The sequence below is a fragment of the Mobula birostris genome, chromosome 12 (assembly GCF_030028105.1).
Source record: "Mobula birostris isolate sMobBir1 chromosome 12, sMobBir1.hap1, whole genome shotgun sequence".
In the NCBI taxonomy this organism is placed as follows: Eukaryota; Metazoa; Chordata; class Chondrichthyes; order Myliobatiformes; family Myliobatidae; genus Mobula; species Mobula birostris.
The window spans coordinates 39,891,540-39,913,528 of record NC_092381.1 but is presented as its reverse complement, the minus strand read 5'-3'; the positions used below and the strand labels follow the sequence as shown (position 1 = coordinate 39,913,528).

The 21,989-nt window shown below is 37.1% G+C and overlaps 1 protein-coding gene across 6 annotated transcripts in view; it reads left to right on the top strand.

Moving 5' to 3' along the window:
• The window catches only part of rnf220a (ring finger protein 220a), a 478,182-nt gene that overhangs the window by 389,302 nt on the left and 66,891 nt on the right, over window positions 1-21,989 (top strand). For all 6 annotated transcript variants that reach the window (XM_072273652.1, XM_072273653.1, XM_072273650.1 and 3 more), the window contains 5 exons: window positions 2,624-2,762; window positions 13,593-13,689; window positions 15,203-15,289; window positions 16,151-16,206; window positions 16,985-17,066. In XM_072273652.1, coding sequence (XP_072129753.1) covers window positions 2,624-2,762; window positions 13,593-13,689; window positions 15,203-15,289; window positions 16,151-16,206; window positions 16,985-17,066 — 461 coding nt within the window. The remainder of the gene's footprint in view (window positions 1-2,623; window positions 2,763-13,592; window positions 13,690-15,202; window positions 15,290-16,150; window positions 16,207-16,984; window positions 17,067-21,989) is intronic.

Genomic DNA, 21,989 nt, shown 5'->3' with positions numbered 1-21,989 from the left:
AACATTATCTGTTTGGATAAATTTTGTTCCACTGTATCGTAGTTATCAAATGAAACTTACATGCTAAATATTTGAAAACAGTCAAAATTTAAGTAAAATAATTATGGAGAGGGCAAATAGATGCTTTTTTTTTTTGAATATACAAAGTTCTTTGCTTCTCTTCTGCACAACTTAGGCTAGGCATACCTTGATTGCTGTGTCCCTTTCAGTTCCTCCTAATAATTTGCATTGATAAATTTAGAAGCTGCTATATAGACCCTATTACATTCTTGCATAAGACATCAACATATTGAAAGATGTATAGTCAAAAAAGTCAATACATTCATAGGAAAAAGATAATTTTGACAAATCATCTTGTTAACTTTTGTACAATATGATCTATAATTTAAATTCAGTAGAGTTTTTTGAAGAGGTGACAAATAGAATTGATGAGGACAGGGTGGTAGTTGTGGTTCATGTGGAATTTAGCAAGGCTTTTGAATTGGTCCACATGGTAGGCTAGTCTGGAAAGTGGGATCCAGAGTGAACTAGCCAATTGGATACAAAATTGCCTCAGTGGAAGTAGTCAGTGGGTGATAGTGGAGAGTTATTGAAAATGAAGGTCTGTGACCAATGCTGGGTGATGTAGTGAACAGGAAGAAGGTTATCTAAAATTACAACCTGAATTAAATGTACTGGGAAAGTGGAACAAGGAATTTTGTTGTAACATGTAACAAGGAATTGGCCATGCGCCACACATATTGCATTTTGGCAACTTAAATTAGGGCAGGACTTGGGAGGGCCTGGACAATGTTGTAAAATAGAATACGCAGGGGTAAAGACCTGGTAACACCCATAGATGGGGTGCTAAAGAAAGTGTTTGGTGTGCTTTCCTTCAGTTTTATTATCACTGACATATTGTATGTCATGAACTTTGTTTTGTGTATTGCGTACAGGAGTTAGGACATCATGTTACACTTAAACAAGTCATTGGTGAGATCACATTTGGAGCATTGTGCCCAGTTCTTGTCACCCATCCAGGAAGGATGTCACTTAGCTGGAGAAGGTACAGAAAAGATTCACAAGGATGGCATTGGTACTAGAGTGCTTGCGTTACAACGGGAACCTCAATAGTCTGAAACACTTATCCTGGAGCGCAAATGGCTGAGGGGAATGATCATATAAATTACAATGTTTCAGAGACATTTGGTCAGGTTCATGTATAGAAAAAGCCTTGAGAGATTTGGGCCAACTGCAGGTAAATGGGTGTGGCTTAGATAGACATTATAGTTGCCATGGACAAGTTGGGCCGAAGGGCCTGTTTCTGTACTCAGCACGACTCTCTTTATCGCGGTATAATAATTTTTCCCAATTGCAGACCAGTTAAATCAATCTACTTAAGTCTAATACGTGCTTTGGATAAACTTACAATTAAATATGTTTCATAAGCTTTAATTTCATTTGTGTTTTAGGAGATACCTCGATATTCCCAATGTATGCAGTCCTACATTAACATGTTCTCTATTTTTCTAATGAACCACAAGGAAACAGGAAAATGCAGCTAGTCCATACAATTATCTTCCAAGAAGTGCAGATTCCTATGTAAATTATTACTGCCAAGAGCGTAGCTTTTTGATTAAACCGACTGGGAAGGAAACCACAGAAAAAGAAGTGAAAATAAGAGTAGAAGATTTTTATTTGGTGTGGGGGCAGGAGAAATTTTTTAAAAAATTTAGTTGTATTTCATATGAAAGCAGAACAAGCTGCTTTATTAGAAAGGAAATATTTATTGAGTAGTAAATGTAAGAAGTGACAAACTGGAATTTTCATTTGGGAAACCCTGTTTGAGGAAATTATAGTCTTGCACAAGTGGATAAATTACATATTGAACTGAGTCCAGTTGTTTCTGTAAAGAGCAGAAAGTAAGTAAATTGAATTCAACTCAATGGACTGAACTCTGATCGTAGCTTGAGCGTACAGCCCTATTCTCATTAGCCCTGCAGCCAAACAAATTTTCGTGGCAGCATGGCCCTAACTTACTGCCATTGTCACTTCTGCAGCCCTTCCATAAAATGCAGCAGACTACAAGCATTTCTTGATCTGCAGGCAGTGGGAACAAAAGCCTTGCCTACAGTCAGCTCACAGATGGATTCAGTAGCCTTCTGTCAACTTATGCTATAAGGAAGCCTTTTCACTGATTATCAAATTTATCTGAAAACATTAAGTTAAAAAAAAGTAAATTAATCTTATTTTTCAATAATAATAAATGTATTTAAAACACATTAAATGGCAATTAATTAAAACATAAATATAAATTGAAGTAAATCCATCTTGAATGAAGTAACAGTAAATGTATCTACTCTATGGCTGTGGTAGAGCTGAAGGATCAGCTATGAAGCATATTGAATTTCTAATTTCAACAACTAGTGAGTCCACGGACACAGTGAGGGTCAGATGGGGATGCATCTGATGTCCATCACGTTCCCAGTTCCATGCTCTAGTTTTCAGACCTGAAAGTCAAGAATGCATTGCTACACACATTGTAGTTAGCCATTGTGGACCTGCCAACTAGTAACAGCAAAATTCCAGCCCAGTTAAACTAGCTAAAGCATGAATTATTAAAATGGTTTATTTTATTTTACAGAGAGATGGTTCTTACACAAATGATGATGACTCTGTGGACATAGAAAATGAGAGTGCAAGTGGGAACAGATTTGAAGAATATGAATGGTGTGGGCAGAAGAGAATACGTGCTACAACCTTATTAGAAGGTGGTTTTCGAGGTATGCAAAATTTTCAAGATTTTATTTTGTGACTAATCACACTTTTATAATTATTAACTAAAATTGAATTTAAACTGAATTCTTTTTGGAAGTTGTTTCTTGAACTTTTAAAGAATGTAAATGCTCATTGCTATCTATGTAGCCTATGTCTAGGATTTCTACATTTGGCCAGGTCCAAAGCTAGATTGATGAATGGTTTGGATGAAGACACGATGTTCTGGAATTTAAATAAAAATCTTGTTTTTTCCAGTAAAATGTTGGTCAAAAATGGTGAGGGTCTAGTTAGCTGTGGTGGGAAGTAAAAATAAAGTTAAAGCATATTGTTTTTATTGATCATCTTCCCAGAACATCTTTGGGAGGTGGGTTGCTGTTTACAGACTTGACATTGCTTTTGAGCTATAATAACATCTAATCTAGTTTATTGATATTGTTGTTTCAGAGATTGTTGTTTCCACACAATAGATGTCTCTGCCTTGTTATGTTTATGTTTTTAAGTTTTTAAAAATCATTTCTTAAAACCCTTACTCCTAATTTTGGTATCTGGACATTTTTATCTAAGTGTGTTTAAGGCAATATTTAATCCTCTGGATTGATCTACTGAATTCATTTGTAAGTTTTTTTTTATAATAACTTAGCTCAATTCTATTGACAACTCCTCAGCAAATGAATCAGTTCATGCCTGAATGAAGCAAGAACTAAAAAAAAGTAGCATCATTAAATTGCCAGACAGTGATTGTCTCTAACCAGAAGGAGGAGTCTTTACAACCTGTCCTTGATATTCTGTAGCCCAACCAATAAGCCCCTTTCATCAATATTTGGTTTATAACTGTCACATGTACTAAGATACAGTAAACTTGTCATGCAGATCAGATCATTACACAGTGCATTGAACAATGTAAAACAATAGCAATGCACAATAAAGTGTAACAGCAATGAGAGTGCAGTGTGTATGTATCTGTGTGTGTATACACACACACACACACACGCGCGCGTGTGTGCGCGAACGATCGGGATCCAACATCAAGTAATTCACTTCCTGATCCTTTCCACCCACTGAAAGGGATTTGGTGAAATAGTCTCCCAATTTCCTACAGACTCCTAGTGGAGTTCTACAATACTCAAGAAGCAGTGCACCACCCTGGACAAAGCAGCTGACTTGATTGGCATCTTGTCCAACATCCTAAATGTTCATTCCCTTTGCTGGCACATAGTGGCAACTTTGTCTACTTCTACAGAACGCCTAGGTTATTCTGAGCATTCTGTAGCATTTCCTATACTGCCAACTCTTGCACCAAAAAGAACAAGACTTGAAGAAAATGGGAACACCAAATATTCCTTTTTAAGTAAGAACTTTTTAAGTATATCAATGTAACTTCATTGTTACTCAGTTCCAGGTCCTGCCATCTACGCAGCATCATTGTAGTAGTATCTTCAGCAGAAGGACTATAATATTTCAAGATGTGAGCTCAGTTACTCGGTGATAGGCAATAAATGCTGTCGTCCCTGCAGTGCTAGGTTTTAGCAAAGTTAATATATAAAGAAAAATTGACTTACCTTTTAGGCACATGGTTTGGGATTTGAATACATTTTAATTTCTATGAGCTGAAACAAGCCTTACCTAAGAAGGGTGACATGGTGACAGTGCATTTAAAGCACACTAAATGGCAGTTTCAATGGCAGTAGATGTTTCACAACTCCAGAAAACTGCAATTGATTCAGATTCTCTGGTGCTGTCCGTGAAGTTGGCATGTTCTCCTGTAATTGCATAGTTCCATCCTGTTAGTCTGATTTTCTCCCTCAGGCATATTAGTGTAGTACTGGTGGCTGACGGAAGAATTGGGGTGACTGTGGGCATGTGTGAGAGAATGGGTTGCAGCAAAATAATCAGGGCAATGGAATTGAAGAAATTCTCTGAGGCATTGGCTCTATGGGTTGAAAGGAAACATGAAAACTTACTTTGAGAGAGCTAACAAGATGCCAATCAGGGCAGCTGCTTGGCATGCAAAACTTAATTAATAGAATAATTCAAGGTGATTTTATTTGAGTGTTACCTGTTACAGAATTTGTTTGGAAACTTGAAATTCAAAGCTTGTTGTCATAATTCGTAACTTTAAAGAGATGTATTATGGGTCAGAAGCTCAGAATTCTTCTGACTTTACTAAGTATTTCCATTGTCAAGGAGACACAAAGATAGAATGCTTTCCACATGCTTCATCATTTGAATCAGGATAAAACAGCCTATTTTATCGACACTCATTTTGAGCATCCACTTCTTCCATTATTGGAATACTGTTGTTCCAAATTCTATTATCTCTTGGATGTTCAGTTGCAACTAAGCTTCATGAACAACACCATCCAGCACTGACAAAGCTTTATTAACAGCACTTCCCAGTACAGTCCTCTGACTAGAAAAACCAGGGTAACGGGTGTTTGACCTGTTATTGAATGTTCCTTTTCAAGTCATATACTGTCATGAATTGGAATAATTTTGCCACTTGATAGATTTTGCTGGGCAAAAGTCTTAGAATATGATCCCTTTATCTAAATAGTAGTGTGGATGTACTACACCACTAGTCTGAGAGGAAATTAAAATCAGAAGCCTGCAAATGCTGGAAATCTGCAATGAAAACTGGAGGCCCTCAACAGACCCTCATTTTTGGATAGAGAAACAGTTAAGGTTCCATACCTATAATAGATATTGTCATCTCTATTTATGCCACTCTCCACCTTCTTTGGAACTGGAATCTGACTTGTTTTCTCTCTTTCCAAATTCTGTAAAGGGTCTTCATACTGAAACATTGATCTGCTGAATGTAATCTTTTAATTACATAACATCTCTTCAAGGGGAGTATGAAGGGTTATAGTTACTAGAACAGACATTCTGTGTTGGAATTTAAAAAAAATTCTTACTTATATATTTATTTTTTATCAGAAGTTAATACAGATTTTGTCAAAACATTAATGAATATCTTCTATAGTTACTGAGGATTGGCAAAGTCTTATTCTGCAGAAAACTGTGAGAAAGACCAAAATTCTGTCGGTAAATTTCCTTTAAAGAAATCTCTGAAATTGAGCCATTTGCTCATTCCTAATATCTGACCTTAACTTGACCAGTCCTGGGAATGTAATTTTAGTGAGGCTCTGCTTTTGGATCACTGAGGGCAGAATAGCTGAGAAATGAGAGCTTGTCAAACAAAATTCCCTGTTATCTCCCTTGTTTTACCTAAATGAGCTAGGGCAAGGAGCACAGTGTCTCATTTCAAAAGTTATAAAATATTAAAAAAGCTGTGTCTAGTGGGAGCTGCCAGGGGGATTGCAGGTACAAGGTCTGCGATCAATTTGTACCGTTTTTCTAATGAAAGCTACAGAGTTTGTGTCAGATGCGCTTCACGGCTGGGCCAGTCATGTCGGCCAAAGAACAAGTCTGTATTCTCAACTAGCCTGAAGGAAAAGGTGTATATACTTGGCAACATTTTCAAGAAACCACATCATGGTCTTCCTATTGGACCTTATTGTGTTGTTTCAAAATGTAGAAATTAATGTGGGAGCAGGAAAACTTAAGCTCCTCAAATTTGAAGTATGAGCAGTGTTTGCTGGCTGTTCTGGACGGGTAAAAAAAACTTAAGCACATTTTTCAAAGAAAGTAATATACAGCCTCTATGGGTGGAGTATTTGATTGGTGCCCCTGATTGCTATGTTTGAAATTTGACTGTATGGTTCTGGTTTTCTCATAAGCTTTCCTTTTTGAGGGCTTTTCATAGGGAGCATTCATAAGGATTTTTGATGCTTCATGTTTGTCATCTGCTATACAGCATCAATGCCCAAGTTCCAAAATGGACCTGTGTAGCTATCCCAAGTTTTTAATTGATGTGGAGTAGTAATTATGACTTTTATTCCCTCAACTCTTTTTCAGCTCCTTGAATTGGTTTCACACACATTAATAGCTATTAAGTGGTTACTTTTCATGTGAGGATGGATAGTTTATGCCACAAAAGAAGTACTAAAATGGTGTGCAGAGAGAATGCTGTGTATTTATTCATTTAGGAATTGGCTAGATGGGCTTTCATGATGTTTCTTGTTGATACACCAAGATGATAAACATGGCAAACAACAACAGCTTAAATAAAAGAAGTCATAATATTTAAAGTTTCATTTGCACTTACGTCATGGTAATTTTTTTATTCAATATATCATATAATAATAAACCCATTTACCCAAAAATTGAATTGATACAGTCTAAACCAGGCTATCATCTTTAAATGATTCACTGCAGTTTAAAGAAAGTGACTGAACTGTAACTAACTGAGGTTATTTACAGTTAGCAAACTATTGACACTGTGGATGAAACTATAGTAACTGTGGAATGAACAAGGTGATAAGAAAGTAATGATGGCATCAGAAAATGTTTGACGCTGTGCTTTCATACCTGCTTTGTAATGTGACTTCAAAGCTGATGGGGGGTGGGGTTGTTCTGCCTGAGCAAGTCCCCACTCACTGCAAACCACTGACTGAGGAAATCTTTGGTTGTTATTTCGGCCTGAGCAGATGGGACTAAGTAGATTAGGTAGCGATAGGTCAGAGGCGGCCAGTTGTTCCCTTCTGTTCAGTTCCATTTAGGGATTTCGGGTCGATTGGCATCATGTGTCATTCCTCCAGTGATATCGCTCAGGTATTGATCCAGTCTAGACAAGAGCTGGAGGCATCGCAGAGAACGTGTGCTGCACCATGCATAATGTGATTGAAAGGCAGTTAAAATGGCACTGACCTTTTCAGGGAGGATTAGATTGCCTGCCAAGTCTGTTTAAAGCAAGTGATAACGCGTGGTAAGGAAAACTGTCCGGACAACTTCAGAGAGACAGCGAGAGAGGGAGGGAGGTTGAGCAAAAATGTTTTACAGACCTCTGCTGGGCTTTTTGAAACAGCACTATATTTTATGTTGTACAGATTTAAAGAGGATTGAAATTTACAAAAGTATTTACTTCAGGTTTTGGCCTCAGAAAGATGGGAGAACTTGCTGAATACAACAGTGTCTTGTAGTACTTATAATGTTCATTTCTAAATGTAGGGTATTAGCTATTTTAATAGTTAATGTTTGAGAAAACCCGTGCTTTTATTAATACTAGCTCTAAAACTGAGGATAGTTTCGATTCTGCTTCGTTTTCTTCCCTCTAAGTGGTGTGTAACAGTGTAAAATACAGATTATTATGATGTTCTGTAGCTGATTTGTTAAAATCCTTTGTGAAATTCTGAGTTAAGGTTTCCCATATTTGAAATTTATTGAACTTTAGTTTTTAAATTCGTTTAGTTTATGTGTGAAGAAAAAGATATTGAGCTAAAATCCCATTTTTGCTGTTTCTGTCAAGAATATAATTTTATGATTTTATCCAGGAATAGCAAATGGGGGAGACCTTGTGATATATTTTTGATGCTAACAAACAGTGATCAGATTAAATTTTCCTTAGTGAGGTGGATCGATTCTTGTGTCCTACCAGGTGAGATGACCTAATGTAGATTTATTTAGTAGAGGAGAAAGCTGACACATTGTATATCAGTATATAGCTATGACAGAGGTCATAGTCAGCACATTATATGGATAACCAATATTGAAATCTTAACAAGAGTTGCATTAGTTTTTGTTGCAGTGCATACAGTTGTTGGATTTGAAGTGTGCAGCTCAGTATGGACTAATACCGGATCAGTACTGAATTGTTGAGTGATGCATGCACAGAGGGAAATAAACAGGAATTTTCAGAAAATCATTGAAATTTCCAGCTGTCTGTGAAAGGGATTTCACAGATCCCTAAAAGGTGCATTTTGTACGATTGTCAACATTTTCCTCAATGACAAAACCCAAAAATACACTAAAAGTTTCCATCTCCTACCCCCAACTTTTGCAGTGGCTTCCTGTTGGTTGAATTGCGCTTTGTGCAAAATAGCTGCTTCATTTCATTTATTTGTTCATTTAACAATCATTGCATTTTGGGGTAATTTCACTTGACATGAGGTGCTTTGTCAGGAAAAAATGAAAAGATGTCCTTGACTTGCAGGTCTGATAATTATATGGTAGCAGGACATTGGATATTAGCTTTTCTAATTTAGAACTAAATTCAGACGCAGCACAATGAAATAATGTCATCATACTAACCATGCTTTGAGTGTGTTCCACATTCATTTGAGCATTGTTGATATATGTCTACCCACTTTGATTCTGTAATAGATACAGTACTTTGCAAAAGTCTCAGGCACATATATAGCTAGGATGCCTAAGACTTTTGCACAGTACTATAGTAATTTTATGTATTGCTTTGTACTGTTGCTGGAAAAAAAACTAATTTCATGACGTATGATTGATGATAAACCTGATTCTGATATGGGTCTCTATTGTGGACTGAGAGTGGAAAGGACACAGGGAGAGGGGAATAGTGATTGGAAAACGGGGTATGGAGGAGGGAGGGAGCGGGAAGCAGCAGAGGGACATTCTGTAATAATCAATAGACCAGTTGTTTGGCATCAAATGACTTTGCTTGGTGTCTCAGGGTTGGGTGTGTCTGCAACTGCGCTATACCCCGCCTGTGGCACTCCTTCTCTGTCACCTGTTCTACCCCCTTTTGTGGTGCTTCTCCCTCACCATTCCCATCCTTTGTTTACGCCAGAATTACAAACTCTCTCTTCTCCACATTGACAAATACAGAACTTTGTACTTAGGCACCCTAAGATTTTTGAACAGTACTCTATGTGGATGATTGACAAATAATTTTCTTTCCATGAATGATGCTCCCAAAGAGGGCCTTGCAAAGATATTTAATTTGAGAGTTGGTTGGGGTGTGTGGTTTTGGTCAGCAGTTGATAGGACAGGTGGATAGGTTAGCAGGAGTATTGAGTGGAAGATTAGTCACAGTGCAAAGTTCAAGAATGTACCCACCTGCACTGGGAAGGGCTCCTCAGAATTTCCAATAGTGATCCAGATAGGATGATAACCTGGATGATTACCTAACTGAGCGTTGCTTTTTTTTTACTCATTGCTTTAATACTTATTTTCCAAAATTACTTGGTGAAAACAGATAATTTTGTAATGTAATGAAATGCTGGTGACTGGTATAGATTTTAACTGAGGCTGATAGCCATTTTTAAAAGTCAGTGTTCTTTCATTATGGCTAAATAAAAATGTAGCTCTGTTTGTTTTTAAAAGTAATCTCAATTGAAGGGGGTCATTGTTATGCACATTTGTAACCATTTCTTAAATGCCTTGACAACTAAACAATTTACCAGACCTCTTTGGAAGACATATAGAGGGAATGATCTAGTGTGGGACTAAATCACAAATAAGAGAGGCAAATTCCTTTCAAGAAGTGCATTAAGTAAATGAGTTGAGTTTCTGAGTTAAAAACAGCTTTCACTTTTTGCTTTTCCTCCATGACTTAAACAGCTTTAAAAATTTATTTTTACATAATGCCATGATGATGTTTAGGTTTCACAATCCAATAATTTAAAGAAATATGTCCTGATATACTCTTACAAACCTGCTCTTCAAGAAATAGTAATTCAACCAAAGTGCATAATGGATACTTGGGAGTCTATTGCCATAATATTAATAAATGTTGAAATTTCTTCTTTACACATATGTGATGTGATTGACAATGATTTGATGCCATCTTATTTTGATTTCATATACATATATCCTCAGCAAACCTGACCAAACAATCTTCTGAAATCGTCTCTTTCACGCATCTCTCTCTATCCAAGTTTGAAAGTAATTGGCATGTTGTACGTCTTGCTAAACACACAGCTTATGTGCATATAAGAACACACACAGTTTGTAGGCCTTTTGAGCAGCTTCTGATGGGGGCTAACTATATTTGACACACGGCAACTTCTTACCTCTACACCAGATAATTGCATTGTCAACTATTCAGCAAAGTGGCAGGTGACATCTGAGGCGATTGACTAGCAGAGTTGTTCTGTGTAGGACTGTCAGCTGTTCAATCAATAGAGTTTACAGAAGACACCCTGATTGCATCTGTAACTAATTTAACTTTGAAACCCCTAGCTCCCCTTTGCACAAAGTTGCAATTCTATTCAGGATGTGCACTGAATGGCAGGTGAAAAAAATCAATGACAGCTTTCTGCGGTCGTGCAGTCGTGGGTTTTTGCTCTGCATGGTTAACAAGCAGTCATGACTTCAAATCAATGAACTGATCAATTGATTAAATTAACAGTGATTTTCTTTTGGGTTAGCAGCCAGGGTCCTTGGATTATTAGTTGTGTTGTCTTTTGAGGTAACTTGCATTTATAAAATTTAAGGCTTATTAACAACTCAGCACTTGGAAATTCCACTTTCTCCTCTCTTTCAACATGTAATGTTAATTAGTTGGGCAGAAGCCTTGGCCTATTGGGATTTGGGATGTATTTGACAGGATTGGATTGGGTTACTGCAGCACAAGCCCTTCGCTTCCTCTCTCAGCAGTTCAGAAGCTAGTTAAGTAGTTCTGATAGGTAGAGCGTGATTGATGGGGAAGTTTGTCTCCGGTAGTGTCAGGGACTTATAGAGGTGTCATTCAAGATTGGCGCCTGAATTACTTGTCACATTCTGTCAAAGAATGTCGAAGAAACAAGGAACTGCTGCATTACTTTGTTTTTCTCTGTTAAATGACCCATGTCTTATCTGCTTGCTATTTGTATTGGTTGAAGGTTAAAAAGAGAGCTTTAAATAGGCAGCATTTTAAAAAGTCAGAAATTAAAGCTCTAAGAATTTTATTCCAGTTGAATATCTGAACAATATATAAAAAAAACATTGTATTCAACAGAGTTTGATAAGATTCTCCTGTCTAGTGAAGTAGTTTGTCTGTTCATCCACCTCATAGCAAGAACTAAACCTACACATATCGATACATACCCTGGAATATTGCAGAAACCTCGAAAGCAAATTAAAATAGAATTTAGACTCTTGACAACTTCAATGAGACTAATGCAGAATTTTGAGGATTAGCTGCACATCAGTGAAAAACATGAAATCCAGATCAGTTGTGAGTGAAGTATAACTTACCTCCCCAGTAAAAGCAAGCTAACAAACTGTACAGCTGAATTCCTGGTATTGCAGTAACATGACTAGTTTCTGCAGTCCTTTTCTGATCATTTTGCTGTCCCTCATAGCACCTCTTTATTCATCACATTTCCTGCTGCTTCTGTTCCTGGTAATTTGCTTTAACAAGTAAGCAGCAGAAAAATATATTTGTTCTTGATTTCCCTTTGTTTTAAAAATTGAATAAAAATGGGCTAAGTTGAGGGTGAAACTTGTAATACTCTCTCCTTTGTCCACCAATTTATAAAATTGTTCCAAGTGAATGAACAGTGATTGAAGATCACTGGGATTCTTACCCCTTCACCACATATGACTGCTGATTCCTGATGTACAATAAACTTTCTCATATTCTACAAATGTAGATATTTGGTATTTCTTGACCCAAATTACAGTTACAACTGCAGATGAATTTCTGTTTCGTTATTTACTCCAGAGAATGGTGGCATTGCTGAATGACTGCTTTTATTGTCCCACCCTAATTTCATTGAGGTAATGGGGTTGCATGTTTGAACTAACCAGCTGGAATAAAATAGGTGAGATGTGGGCCTTGATTAAGCAAATATCTTTATTCGGCAGAAATTAGCTCACCTAAATTCTGGAGCATTTTCAGTGGCAAGAGTGAGCATTGTAAGAAAGCTGCTGTGGAAGAGGACCTCAAGAAATTTAACATTTTTGTTACCAGTGTTTGACTGGTCCCTGAAGGCATTACCAAGTCCTAAGGTGCTTACTTCATTCCTGACAAGGAATAAGATTGGCTGCCGGGACCAGGTATGAGGCTCATGTTAAGATGGTGAATGGAGGTTCTAGAAGGTCCATTATTTTTTGATTCCACTTTCAATTAAGTAACATGTTACCTATTTGGTAGCAACCCCTTTATGAACAACAAACAATCTCTTGGAGCAATTCAGCGGGTCAAGCAGTATCTGTGGCAGGAAAGGAATTATCAACATTTCAGGTTGAAACCCTGCATCTGCTTTTTTTTTAACTTGTGTGTCATATGGACTTTGCCATCATTCCAGGCAGGTGCCAGCGACTGTTAAGTGTTGTCCTGAATGACTTTGTGACTGATGCGCACCTTGTTTGCTGTGATCATTTGCAGATGTCAACAAGAATTGATTTTTTTGTGGTTCCTGCTTTGTGTCTAAGTGATATGCAAAATATTATTCAGTTTTGTTCCATACCTGTTTTGAGATTTGTATAAAGTAGTTTTATTCTCCCTGTCCTTCCTCTATTTCCAGTGCAGCTAGACAATGGAAGGAATTTAATGTTTTTGTATTTGTTTATGACTCTGTTTCAGACCGTTAGCTATATTCTCCAAATGTGCGTATTGCCACTTGCCTTATATCAAAAATGATGTAAAGTGCACCATTTCCCAATGTGTAGATTGGCTTTCAAAAAGTAATTATTTGGTGTCTTTTGTTTAGTTTGAACTTGGCATTGAAAATTCAGAGGCTTACATAGAAACTAAGGAGATATTAAATATGACTTTATTTATAAAATGAATGGTTTCTGCTTGGTGAAGCAGGTAGCATTGAGCACATAATGGAACGATAAAGTATATTTTATGTTATAGTGTAGATTTGTCCAAAATATGTAAATTGGCATGTTCTCCAAAGTATGTAAAGTGTTATTTTGCCAAATATATAGAGAGAATTTTCTATTCTGATTTTAAACTTTGGTGTTATATGTACTGTGCAGAAGCAGTCTTGTTTTCACCTCATTTTACATCTTTGTTTTTGTTTTCAACATAGGATCTGGGTTTGTCACCTGCAGCAGTAAAGAGAATCATGACAGTGATGCAGATCTTGATGTGGATGGAGATGACACTTTGGAGTATGGGAAACCACAGCATCCCTTTTGTAAATAAATGCAGAATTGGCTTGTATTGATTTAAAAGGTTCTTCTTTGAGGAGCCTCCTATCTTTTTTTAATATAAATAATTGTATTTGCATTTCCCCTGCAGTGGCTTAATAAATTAAAGAAAAATAATTCATATTTTCAAAAATAACATCTTCACTGGATGCCAAGCCTGGTGGTTTCCTGCTCAGACCACGGTGTTTCATCCATTGTCTCCCAGGTGCAACCTTTCGTTGGTTAGTCGGTTCTTGGCTGATCAGGAAGTCAGTGCAGTTTAATACAGTGCAAAACCTTTCTGTTCATAATTGCCCTATTGACTCCCAGAATAGCTATGACTGTCACCCTGAAGTTTGGTTGTCATAGTGGTTACTGACATTGAAAGCCTATGGGGCTCTTAAAAAATGAATATTGTCTTCTAAGTAAGTGGATGTTTTATAATTTCAATACAGGTAAATATTTTGAAACTCTATAGCTAAAATAAAATAAGAGTTCTACTCCCCTTTATACTCACAGTCAATTGATTCGACAATTAAAAACTAGATTTACAGTTACAAAGCCTCAGAACGGGAAAACCTGTGGAAGTTAGTCCCACCCAGTAGGATTCTAACGAGAGTCCATAAGTGCAGTGCAGGTGACCTGGGAACAGTGCTGTGAGTTGGTTGCTCCACTTCAGCCATGTAGCTGGGAGTACAGCTTTCCACTCACCAGGGCATTCCCTGGATATCTGTGAGAGGCACTACTCACATCCAGAATTTAACTGTCTGCTAATTCTTAAGATGGAGATCATTACCATTTGTTTAATTGTGTGCTGAACCAACATAATAATTACATAATAGATAATATTGAAATTAAACTAAAGAAGATGACCAGTCAACCATTTTGTTTATTTACTGACCAAATAAATAATCTATATCCTGCAGTAATACCAAAGAAGAAGACTTTTAAACTTACAATTCTTTTGTTCTGTGACTGAAAGAGACAATGATTTGAGTAAGAAGGATATAAATCCCCTATGTGAAAATATTCAATTTTTTTTTGTAGTATTTAGCCACTGGAGTGCCCCTTTTACCAGATGAAAAATAAATATTGGTGCCAGGAGATGTAAATAGTGATGCAACTGTAGTTGCAACAGTAGATAATATAGTGATATAGAAAGATCTGCTTGAAGGCTGAAACTTCAAATGTTGATGGGTGAATGCCAACATAATCTAATAAACTATCTGTTGTAGTTGGCATTGTAAAGATAGATCTAAAGATTATTTCATGGTCAACTGAAATGTTGCCTGTCCAAGTTACTATCAATCTTACCTTTGCGGCTGTAGCTGTTTGTACTATGATCATAACTCAAACAGCATTGACACAAAATATATTTCTCACGAATAGAACCAGATATAAACCAGTTTATACAAGGATGGTTTTTGAGGTTAGTGGGAAAGTTTCACAGTATAAGGGTGAAGTCTCTGAAATTCTTTTGTAGTGGGCCATTTCTTTAACTACTAAACAGATACACAGAAGCAGATATTATACCATGCACTGGAGAAGAACCAGGGGAGGCCAAAGAGAGGGAGGCACTACGTGGTGCTGTGCTAAAGTAAGTAGAAACACCAGTACTATTTCATTCCAGTAGAAATATGGTCATGATGCACTGTTGGGGGCTTTTTAGTAGTTTTCTTTAGCTACATTTGCCTTTTTCCTAATTTTTAAATTGCATCATGTGACTCACGAAATGAGCACTTAGTTGCAGAGTTGTTTCACAGAACGAGTTAGTATGTGAAATTAAAACATCACATTGCCTAATATATCTGTTGAGATTCAAATTTATGAAAAAGGATGTTATTTATAAATGTCCATAAAAGACTATTGTGCAAGTCAAGCAACATCTGTGGAAGATAATAGACAGTGGATGTTACAGGCCTTGGCCTTTCATCAGAACTGGAAAGGGGCCAGAATCAAGAAAAAGAATGTGGAGAGAGTGGAAGGGGTACAAGCTGGCAGATGATAGGTGAGACCAAGGACAAGGTGGGTCACCTGCCAACTTGATTTCCTTACCCTCCCCCCACTATCTCGTTCTATCATTTATTTCCTTCCCTTCCAGTCCTGATGTTGACTGTCTATTCTGTCTGATTTGCTGACTTCCTTCTCCAGCATGTGTGTGTTGCATTTCTCTATTTTGAGTACTGAAATTGAAACATGTCTGCTAAGTCACCATTTGTTTTAAATTAATTTATGCTTTACTGATTTTTTTTGCGAATTAAAATATTTATTACAGGGATGGAGATTGTTCATATCCAGTGATAGTTCCTTCTTTTGTTATATTGGTCTGAAAAAACTGTAACCCTCTAACAAACACTCATAGCAAAAAAAAAAGCATTACCTTACATTGCTGTTTCTGTCAATTATTTCATTTGTTTTTAATAAGTATGATATTTATCACAGTATATTATTATTACAGTGGTGGAACTCCAAGCAATAGAATAACACCAGAATTTTCCAAATGGGCCAGTGATGGTAGGATGAAGCTTTGACTTTAATAGGATTTGATTTTAATACTTCCTCTGTTAGCTGTGTTTATAATGATCCACTAAATTGCTTTGAACTTTTATAGCATCCTGAATTTTAAAATCAATCTAGAAATTGACTGAGTTTAAATGATCGCCTATGAGAAATTGCTCTATTTATGGTGAATAAGGGTTGAGAAAAAGGAAAACGCTCAGCATGTCAGGCAGCATACATGGAAAAAGAAAGAGTGAACACTTAAGGTCAAAAACTCTGTAAAGCAGGATAGTGGGATCCGGAAAGAGCGTGGGAAACAGAGAAGAGCTGGGGACTTTCTAATGAGATCCAGTAGAGAGAGAGAGAGTGTCTAGTGAGAGCCGATGCTGAGAGGAAGAATGGGGTCCAGCAAGTGGCAGAGAGGAGAGGGAGATTCACCAAGGACATTGAGGAGGGGATTTTGATGAAGAGAGGGAGATGTCTTTTATGTTTGATGAATATTGTGAAGAGTACAATATTTTAAGCTTTAATTTCTAATAAAATATTTCGGGTTAATAAGTAATGATTTTTGTATGTGTTTAACTAATTAGTTCTTGAGCACTGCAATGCAATCCGTGTTTAGCAGTAAAATTAATGGCAAAACTTTTTGATTTCTGAGTTTTCACTTACTCAATGTGTATTCCAGTGCACAAAACCTTGATCACATTGAACACCACATCTCTGGTGTACAAATTTGTATTTTTGAGAAATAGTGATATAGTTCTCAGACTTTTTACTTCTGATTTCTTTACAGAAATGCCCTCAACAAGTAATGGAGAGAGTGGTAAACTAGAAATGCAGACACAGAAGACATGTAAAAACAGTGAGATTGAAAAGTAAGTGCTTATGTATTAACTGAGTGGATCAAGACAGTTTCTGAACTTATTGACTCAAATCAGGAAGAATGCATTTCTGTTACCTGCAGAAACAGCTTCTAAATTGGTTTGTATCAGTGCATTTTGAGGGGTGAGTGGATAAATTGCATGGGAATTTCCATTAATCTATTGTATACTTCTGCCCTAGATTCCTGTTTTATAGGAGAGCACTTTATTTACCTGGAAACTATTTTTCCAGCCCTAGATTCCTGTTTTACAGAAAGGCAATTTATTTACCTGGAAATTCATGGATACTGCTTTTCTTTCAGCAAATGGCATGAAGCAGTTATTTGTGTGTCATTTCAGGTGGAAATTTGAAGAGTCACCTTCAGACATGAATCACGTTGGGGTTCCCAATACAATTTCTGGAATTCCCCCAGAATACTTTGGGTCTCCTAGTGCCATGTGCCAGGTTGAATTGGGATGGCTGTCATTTATATCACTTTCTTCCCTTTAATCCCAAGAAATTCTTCCCTCTTTAATCTCCTACAATGCATAGACCATCAGCTCTGCCAGAGTACTGCAATTAACTGATCTGTTGGTATAACACACACGTTTCTGCAGACTTTTAAGTGTTTTCTGTCCCAAGTTACCCCAATTGTTTATCACTAATGTGATCTGATTTCATCTCCCATTTTTTGGCCTCTTCCCACTACTACTACTGGAATATCCTTGGCTTCTTCTCTTGGGTATGGAGGGTCAGTCAGATTTCCTGATTTTAGAATTTGAAATATAGCCAAACGAGCCCAAGCTGCCCAATTTACACCCATGTGAACTACTAACCTACTAACCCATACATCTTTGGAATATTGGAGGAAACTGGAGCACCCGACGGAAGCCCACGTAGTCACGGGGAGAGCTAACAAACTCCTTACAAACAGTGGCGGGAATTGAATCTGGGTTACTGGCACTGGTATAGCATTATGCTAACCACTTTGCTGCTGTGCCACTCCAGATGTACAGAGATGACGGACTAAATGCAACATAACCCGGTGTACTGTTTGTTTGGGGAGGAGAGACCTGTACAGGCCAAGTGATAGCACAGTAGAACTGGGTGCAGTGTCTTTTAGGAAGTTTCTGTGCAGCAGTGGGAGAAATATGAACTAATTTAGCATAGGCTTGTATATAGTCCATAAGGCATTCCCATGACATATAGGATAGTACCCAAGATGGTATGCGTGAGGAAGAAGTTGCAGAAATAAATAGCGTCATAGCAGACATTTTTAGACAGGACCGGACAGTTTTATGATGCAGGTTTGTAAATCCAAGAAGCACATGAAACAAAAGTGGAAGGCTGAAGGTGAGATTAACCAAGTACATTTGCAATGTTGTGGCAATAGCAGAAATAATGTAGGAATAGGAAAGATATGGAAAGGAAGAAAAGGGGTGAAGTAGCAGTATCGATAGAGGGGAATATTGCATTGTTGAAGAGGATATCATGCAGTCATCAAACACAAAATCTGTCTAGAATTCAGGGAAAATAAAACTGTGATTATACACTGAAATTTTCATATTAGATAATAGGCAGCAAATTTGCAGGTAAATTGAAGAGATATGCAAAAGCCTAATAGTAATGATAATCAGGGAACTCAAGTGTTTTAGTTTAGATTGAGATAGCAATAGCAAAAGAGTCAAAGATGAAAGGAGTTTCTGAACATTTTGATTGATCCTTTTATAGACTCCACTCATGGCTGTCTGTGAAATAGGGCCTTAGTGGTTAGGCTTCTGATATTTCTGATGAATATATGAGTGTCTTGGCTGTGAGTGAGTTGATGGGTCTCTTGCGAGGCTTCCCTTCATTTAGATAATGGGTTTTCTATTTGACTTCATTCTTCAGTTGGTCCTTCAGTTGCTTATAGTGCATTTTCCATGGTGGAACCTCCTAATCAGGAATCCTTAGCATTTGTAATTAGCTACAATGTATATAAAAGTGATTTAAAATGTTCCCATGCTACAAAAGTTTTGGAAAGTTTTACGTAAGAAAGTTTTAAAGCAGTCTTTTACCTATCATACATCAACCAACTTGTGTTTGGTCATGAATGGTATTGCACAGCATGTGAGAAGCAGAGCTAAAATGAATTAGCATAATTTACGTATGAAAGTCCAGTAAATCTTGGCAATTGAGTGAAAGGTATTAAATTAAATTACTGTAATCATTTTATTTCTTTTTAATTTATCAAAGATGATTTTAATAATTGGAAGCATTGTATACAAGGAGAAGTTTCTTGCCAAAAACATCAGTTTAAGAGTATAGAGAAAGTTTACAAGGATGTTGCCGGGGCTAAGGACCTGAGTTATAAGGAAAGATTGAATAGGTAAGGACTTTATTCCTTGGACCGTGGAGGATTGAGGGGAGATTTGATAGAAGTATAAAAAATTATATATAGGGTAAATGCAAGCAGACTTTTTCCATTGGGGTTGGGTGGAACTACAACTAGAGGTCATGGGTTATGGGTGAAAGGTGAAAAGTTGAAGGGGGAACATGAGGGGAAACTTCTTCACCAGGAGGGTCGTGAGTATGTGGAACGAGCTGCCAGTGCAAGTGGTGTATATGAGCTTGATTTAAATGTTTAGGAGGTTTGGATAGGTATGGAGGTCTATGGTCTATGTGCTGGTCAATGGGACTAGGCCACTTAAATGACTAGATGGGCCAATGGTCTAGGTTCTGTACTGCACTTTACTCTGACTCTGTTCTGATTGGCAGCATTTGCGAATGCACTTCCAGTACTGATCTTGCAAGTCCCTGAAAACAGTGACTGTGTTGCTAAAGGGTGGCAGTCAATAGATCAATTATCAGGGTATGAAGTGTAAATTAGGCATTTTTATTTTATTATTTCAGTCAGTCATTTCTAAAATGGATTTTGTTTTTGTCTTTGAAAGTGCCTGGTTATTATCTTATGCAAGTATTACTGAATGAAATAATAATTGTCATACTGTTTTAAAGGTTCTCAAAAATATTCCATCACTTGAATGTGCTTTTAATGCAAATATTTAAATGTTTAATTTCGCTTTGTTGGTTTTATTAGCATCAGAATTGATATTTTGGTGTAGTACGATATTGATATTGACTGTTGTAACTGGAGTATTTATTGAGCAACTTTGACAAAATTTAATCGAAATTTGACTTTCTAGTTTAGTGATGGGGGAGAGACCACATTATTTTATTCAGCTGTCTGGTGAATTAGTGCATTTGTGTTAACTTTAATAACCGAAAGTGTTATGTAATGACGGCAGTATGTGGGAAATGGCTGGTGGAGTAGGAAGTGAAAATGAGGCGGTAGTCAAGTAACCATAAGGATGCTGAGCAGAAACAGTCAAGTGTCCATAAATAGTTAAATGGTAATATGTAAATTATGCCAGGAAATAAATCCAGGACCAGCCTATTGGCTCAGGGTGTCTGACCCTCCAAGGGAGGAGTTGTAAAGTTTGATAGCCACAGGCAGGAATGACTTCCTGTGACGCTCTGTGTTGCATCTCGGTGGAATGAGTCCCTGGCTGAATGTACTCCTGTGCCCAACCAGTACATTATGTAGTGGATGGGAGACATTGTCCAAGATTGCATGCAACTTGGACAGCATCCTCTTTTCAGACACCACCATCAGAGAGTCCAGTTCCATCCCCACAACATCACTGGCCTTACGAATGAGTTTGTTGATTCTGTTGGTGTCTGCTACCCTCAGCCTGCTGCCCCAGCACACAACAGCAAACATGATAGCACTGGCCACCACAGACTCGTAGAACATCCTCAGCATCGTCCGACAGATGTTAAAGGACCTCAGTCTCCTCAGGAAATAGAGACGGCTCTGACCCTTCTTGTAGACAGCCTCAGTGTTCTTTGATCAGTCCAGTTTATTGTCAATTCATATTCCCAGGTATTTGTAATCCTCCACCATGTCTTATTTTATCTTATTTACTTCATCTTATTTACAGTTGTCACTTATTTTTCCAGAGGAAATTAGCTTTTAAATTTATTTTAAGTTAATGAAATCAAGTTTTCTATTATAAGACTAATTGGGAAAATTCTAACTGTTAAAGTATTGTGGATCGAACATTCTATCTAGCTGGTTTGATATATTTTCACTCTGATGTTAGAATATTATTGACTTATTGATAGCTACTTGCGGCTAATTCAGGAACTTAATACTCTATTTAATACGCAGTGGATTCTGGTTAATTGGGACGTATTGGGATCAATACATTTTGGCCCAATTAGCTGAAGTTTCATAGAAATAGTTAAAAAGGTACTTTAAAAAAAGACAAATTACCATTTAACTGAGTAACAAATTATAAATTTAAATGAAATACCAAATTAGAACACTACCAATACGACTCAACACTATAAAATTGTGTATTAGTATATAATAGCTATCAACAGAGGAATTCATCCAGTGTACGCTGCCATGTTCTTTTAATTGATCATAAGTTAACAAAATCAGCACAGATACCTAGGGTAATTTTTTTGGCAAATGCAAATTTTTTTGTAGCATCTTGGCAAGGGTCTGAATTTCTTTCAAGTCGAAATAAAAAACAAAATTTATCAAAAATCACTGCTTTTGGAATTGATGACTGTCGGCCCAAATGGATAACATAATACAAGCACACGTAACTAACACTATTTAAAAACTGTTTGCTCTAAGCCCGGCGTAGTGTCTAAGGGCCACACAGTTGCACATGACTGATGCTAATTAGAAACTGTTTGGCATCAGTCTCCTGTCCCAAATGACTGAAGGGAATCCTGGCTATTTTCTCGATTAATTTTTGTTCTTTAAGAGTTGTCCAAGTAAGTGGCTGCCCTGATTAACCGATGGCCCAATTAATGGAATCCACTGTATATGGTTTTCCATTTACTGATATGCATAATTTTGTTTCCTGTTAAAGTGAAAA